This window comes from Scylla paramamosain, chromosome 24 (assembly GCF_035594125.1).
Source record: "Scylla paramamosain isolate STU-SP2022 chromosome 24, ASM3559412v1, whole genome shotgun sequence".
NCBI classification, from domain to species: Eukaryota; Metazoa; Arthropoda; class Malacostraca; order Decapoda; family Portunidae; genus Scylla; species Scylla paramamosain.
In genome coordinates, this window is record NC_087174.1 from 7417188 (window position 1) to 7422500 (window position 5313).

General features: G+C 39.7%; 1 protein-coding gene across 1 annotated transcript in view; it reads left to right on the plus strand.

Moving 5' to 3' along the window:
• Nucleotides 1-1370: 1370 nt before the first annotated feature.
• Nucleotides 1371-5313, plus strand: part of LOC135112680 (uncharacterized) — a 54811-nt gene continuing 50868 nt past the window's right edge. The window contains exons 1-2 of the mRNA XM_064027329.1: nt 1371-1498; nt 4840-4958. Coding sequence (XP_063883399.1) covers nt 1493-1498; nt 4840-4958 — 125 coding nt within the window. The 5' untranslated portion in view covers nt 1371-1492. The remainder of the gene's footprint in view (nt 1499-4839; nt 4959-5313) is intronic.

Here is a 5313-nt window from a genome sequence, read left to right on the forward strand (position 1 = left end):
TGTCGTTTTTCTTCCTGTTCCTGGCCTTGTTCTTCATGTTTTTGTTTTCCTTCTTGTTCTTCATGTTCTCCTTCGTCTTGGTCTTAAACCCTTCCTCCTCGTCCTCCTCCTCCTCCTCCTCCTCCTTTGTTTCCATTTACACTCCCTGTCTCCCACTAACTTACTTCTCCTCTTGCAGACAAACTCCCTCATTCAACATTCACTAATTCCACCCTGTCACGTCCCCTCCTTCCTTGCCCTCCCTTGTTTCTCCATTAATCTCCCCTCCTTCCTTGCCCTCCCTTGTTCCTCCATTAATCTCCCCTCTCTCCCCGTTTCCCCTTACACGGTACAAGTGGGGGAGGGAAGGGGATCAGGTTCAGAGCAGCCGAGGTAGTAAGGGTAGTTAATGGTGGCACGGAATCCTCTTAAATGGTGTTGGATCCTTTGTTTTAGTCATTTGTGGTGTTGGATTCTCTTAAGTGGTGTTTAGATCCTTTGTTTTAGTTTGCTGTCCGATTAAAAGATACATTGATTGATTGATAGACAGATAGATAGATAGATAGATAGATTGGTAAATAGGTAGGTTAGATAGATAGTTAGATAGATAGATTAATGAGAAATGGATGTTAAAAATTGTTATGCTTTTGCTGTGTGTGTCTGTGTGTGTGTGTGTGTGTGTGTGTGTGTGTGTGTGTGTGTGTGTGTGTGTGTGTTTAGGTTGTGACACTCCCCCTTCCGGTCGAGGTGTCAATCTTGTCATAGAGAGAGAGAGAGAGAGAGAGAGAGAGAGAGAGAGAGAGAGAGAGAGAGAGAGAGAGAGAGAGAGAGAGAGAGAGAGAATGATTGTAATTCTTTAGTTTACAATTCCTATGTACATCTATGCTACAGCTGTTGAACACAAATAAATAAAAACCCATAAACTCTCACATACTCTTCCCATACACATATCCATCCAATTAGTCACGCCGGATGAATTTTTTTTTTTTTTTCATGTAGAGGAATTTTTTTAGGTACGTGTTTATTTTTTTTGATTTGACTCATTTTGTAAGGGATGTGATAAAACAGGTGATACATTCTCTCTCTCTCTCTCTCTCTCTCTCTCTCTCTCTCTCTCTCTCTCTCTCTCTCTCTCTCTCTCTCTCTCTCAAGAATGTGAATTAATCGAATATATTTGTGATGGGACAAACCCTTCAGTAATTGCCAACAGTATTCATTTTACGTGCCTTCAGATATTCACTAGTGCAAGTTACATTCTTACGGGAAACGACACAAATGGTAACGTTGCTAACTGCTATAATTAAAATGATTACCAAAGTGACAACTCAAACAGCCTCCATTTACGCGCCACTTCCCACAATGCACCGTAAAGAAAACGTGATAATCATTCATCACTCTCGTCCCCTACGTTATCGCGGTCCAAGTGATTTATTATCCCTTGTTATCTGCGTCCGTGCAGCTAATCAAGGCGCGCTGGAGTGTTGAGTGACGCCCCTAGACCCTTATAAATCTAATGGAGGTAAGATAAGGGCGGGGAGAAGCCTGTAGGGGCGTAGATATGAGTGGAAACTGAGAAAGGGAGACGGGCCAGGCAGGCGGTCCATGTGGCGGCAGAGGAGGCTTCTCGAGTAAACAAAACGCTTAACATCACAAACTTTTCTGGTTATTATGCCTCGCCGTGTTTCTTATCACCCGTTATCAGTAGGTTGTTTATTGGTCCAGATCTTGGCAAACAAACCTCTGACCTCAAATTATGGCGTGGTATCCGAGAACCGTTAGAATTAAGAATGAAAACACTGGTGAGGCTACTGGTGTGGGCGGCGAGGGTTTCAAGACCGCCTGGCGTGCATGTGTGAACTGCCGCCCCGTGAAAGCTCTTCCTCGCACTTCATACTATTGCTCTGAGTTACCTGTTGTATTTCGTCCTACTTTTCATTATTCAAAATCAGAAAACTTTTAAAACGCAAAATTTTGTACCTTTTTCCAGGTCCGGACGTTAAAAAAGATTTAATAAATTTTCAATCCAGATTGTTTATTTGATGATAGGGATATGTTCCTTACTTAAAGGAAACACATTGTGCTAATGTTAAATATATTTGTGTTCATAGGAACGGTTCGTAGATAAAAATATGTTTAATCACGTTTCCCTTTCAAACAAACTTTATATATATATATATATATATATATATATATATATATATATATATATATATATATATATATATATATATATATATATATATATATATATATATATATGATTGATGCAAATTTTGTATATAAATATTATTCTACTTTTTCATGATTTGAAATTCTGTAGTATTGTGGAACTCTTTACCTGCTTCTTTATTTGTACCTTCCTATGACTTGAACTCTTTCAGGAGGTTTCAAGACACATTCTCCAATTTTGGATGACAGTTCTGACCTTTCTTTTGGGACTGGCACTTCAGTGCCCCCCCCCCGTCTCTCTCTCTCTCTCTCTCTCTCTCTCTCTCTCTCTCTCTCTCTCTCTCTCTCTCTCTCTCTCTCTCTCTCTCTCTCTCTCTCTCTCTCTCTCTCTCTCTCTCTCTCTCTCTCTCTCTCTCTCTCTCTCTCTCTCTCTCTCTCTCTCTGTTGCCCTTGGCCAGTGCCTCTCTTTCATAAAAAAAGAAGTTAGAATAGGTTGAATTAGATTTAGGTTTTATGTTAGGTTAGGTTAGGATAGGTTAAGTTTGGTCAAGTCAGGTTAGGTTAGATGTGGTTGCGTTAGGATGGCTCAAGCTAGATTTGAAGTCTGAGTACAGTCGTAGTTTCACATTTATTAACATTTTTAAATAACAACAAAATAAGAAACCCGTAAAAAAAATCGTGATTAACAAACACTCATTAAAGACTCGAAACTATAATAGAGTCACAAAGGAGAACCCCGGTAATTATGAGGATCACGAGCAGAGCGGCAGCGGAAGGCAAACAAACAGCAGCGCCACCCTCCCCCCTCAGCTTGGGAGTCCCGCGGAAGTATTAGTTTAAATGCAACCACAACAAAACATTCCCATTTTGCTCTGCCTCGTAAAGTTATGGAATTACAACCACTCATGTCATGTTCTCTTTCTTCCTGCCTTCCTTCCTTCCTTCCTTCCTTCCTTCCTTCCTTCCTTCCTTCCTTCCTTCCTTCCTTCCTTCCTTCCTTCCTTCCTCTCTTCCTCTCTTCCTCTTTCTTCTTCTCTTCCTCTTCTCTTCTTCCTTCCGTTTTTGATTACCTTGTCATTTTCTATTTTTTTTTCTCTTCATTCCTTCCTTCTTTTTCCTTTTCCTTTCCTTGCTCATCTCTATCTCTCCTCTCACCCTTCGTATTTCCTTACTTTCCATTCCTCCTTACTTTTTTCTAACTTTCTTTTCTTTTCTTACTACACCTTCCTTACCTCCTCCTCCTCCTCCCCTTCCTTCTTCCGTTCTTCTTAATTATCTAATGTAAGTTTTTTTTTTTCCCTTCCTTGCTTCCTTCATTCTTACCTTCCTCTTTCTCCCTCTCCACTCTCATTCTCCTTTATTACCTCATGAGTGTCTGCACTTCTGTTCTTTAAGGTTAATGCAATGTGGGCGTTTCTCTTGTAATTGTAGCAGCGAGTTTGTATATTTTTGTTTCTTGTATGGATCATTATTATTTTTTTTTTTTCGTTTTTTCTCACCTTCATTTTAAATTTGATAATTGTTTTCGCTTTTTTTATTATTATTTATTATTTTTTTCTCTGGGGGAGGGAAATTTTGTGTGTGTATTTGCTGTTTTTTACACTGGCTTGTTTTCCTGGTTCCTCCAATGTTCCTCTTTCCTTCCTCCTCCTCCTCCTCCTCCTCTTCCTCCTCCTCCTTCTCTTCCTCCTGCTGCTGCCGGAAGGAGTGTATCAAGTTTCAGGAGAGGAGTGAGAGAAAAATAGTCAACAATTCGTGTTTTTTTTTTCTTTCTTATCTTTCTTTTTCCTTTTTTATTTATTTATTTATTTTTTCGTTTTCGACAAGCATATCCATTTTCTTTGTGATGGTATTAAGTTTCCTTCTTGTGGTCATTTATGTATTTTTTATATATATATAATTTTGTGTTTTCATTTTTTCCATTTTTTCAGTCATATTGTTCTCACATTTTTTCCTTGTTTCTTTACATTATTTCCTCGACTTGTGTGTGTGTGTGTGTGTGTGTGTGTGTGTGTGTGTGTGTGTGTGTGTGTGTGTGTGTGTGTGTGTGTGTGTGTGTGTGTGTGTGTGTGTGTGTGTGTGTGTGTGTGTGTGTGTGTGTGTGTGTGTGTGTGTGTGTGTGTGTGTGTGTGTGTGTGTGTGTGTGAGGGATGGAAGTGTAGTATGCATAACTCTGGTTGAGTTAACAGTTTGACACACAGCCCGAGTTGTTATAGGAGAAAGTTTGATTCGACGTAATACTTGATGCTCCATAATTACTAACTTGAGTGACTGACTGAGTAATCACCTTGCCTTACCCGCTGCCATATAGAAACAATCACACCAGGTAAAAAAGAAAAAAAAAATACAAATGATAACAAGAACGTAATCACTGTAATTATAATCTTGCTTATGAAAACATTTTACCTGATTTTTAAGACCACAAAGGGTCTCTAAGAACTCAGAAAAAGCTAACCTCACTGACAGCACTGCGATTCCTAAATACGTCCAACAGTAAATTAATAAAACAGGAAGTGAGTGACGTTTCCGCAGGTTTTACTATGATTTTTTTTTTTTTATGTATTTACAAGTGTATACCTAAGAACCAAGAAAAACTACCTCGTTTATGGGAAAGCAATGATAAATGTGTCTAATAATAAAGTAATGAAGTAAAGGTGACGTTATACAGTGATTTCTTTACCACGTGTGCAGGCGGCGGCAGCAGGCGTGTGTGCCGGTGCTGTGGTGGACATGGAGCCGCGTCTTGACCATGGTACACGACGACCTGAGCCTCGGAGTCTCCATCCACCGTCACCACCACCTCTGCAGGAGTGAGTAGCCAACACTGCCTCTCAGTGCGTCATCAGTCATTCGACTCTTGGTTGTTCCTCCGTGGCTGGGAAACGTCATGATTTACTTTAATGACTTTACTTTTTATTTTAATCAGATATGTGATTTATTCATGGATCACAAAACTATCTCTAGGAATAAAGAAGAGAAAAAAGGAAAATTATTAAAAAAGATTTGCTTCATTAGTATGCATATTCATAGAAACTGCAAAATAAAAAAAGAAAAAAGGAAAACTGAGAGATACAAAAGTCGTGAATCACTGCTTGCCTCACGCGCCATCATCACGCTGCCGCCCCGCACAGGATGAGAGGGGCGCCACACCATTTTTGCCAGGTA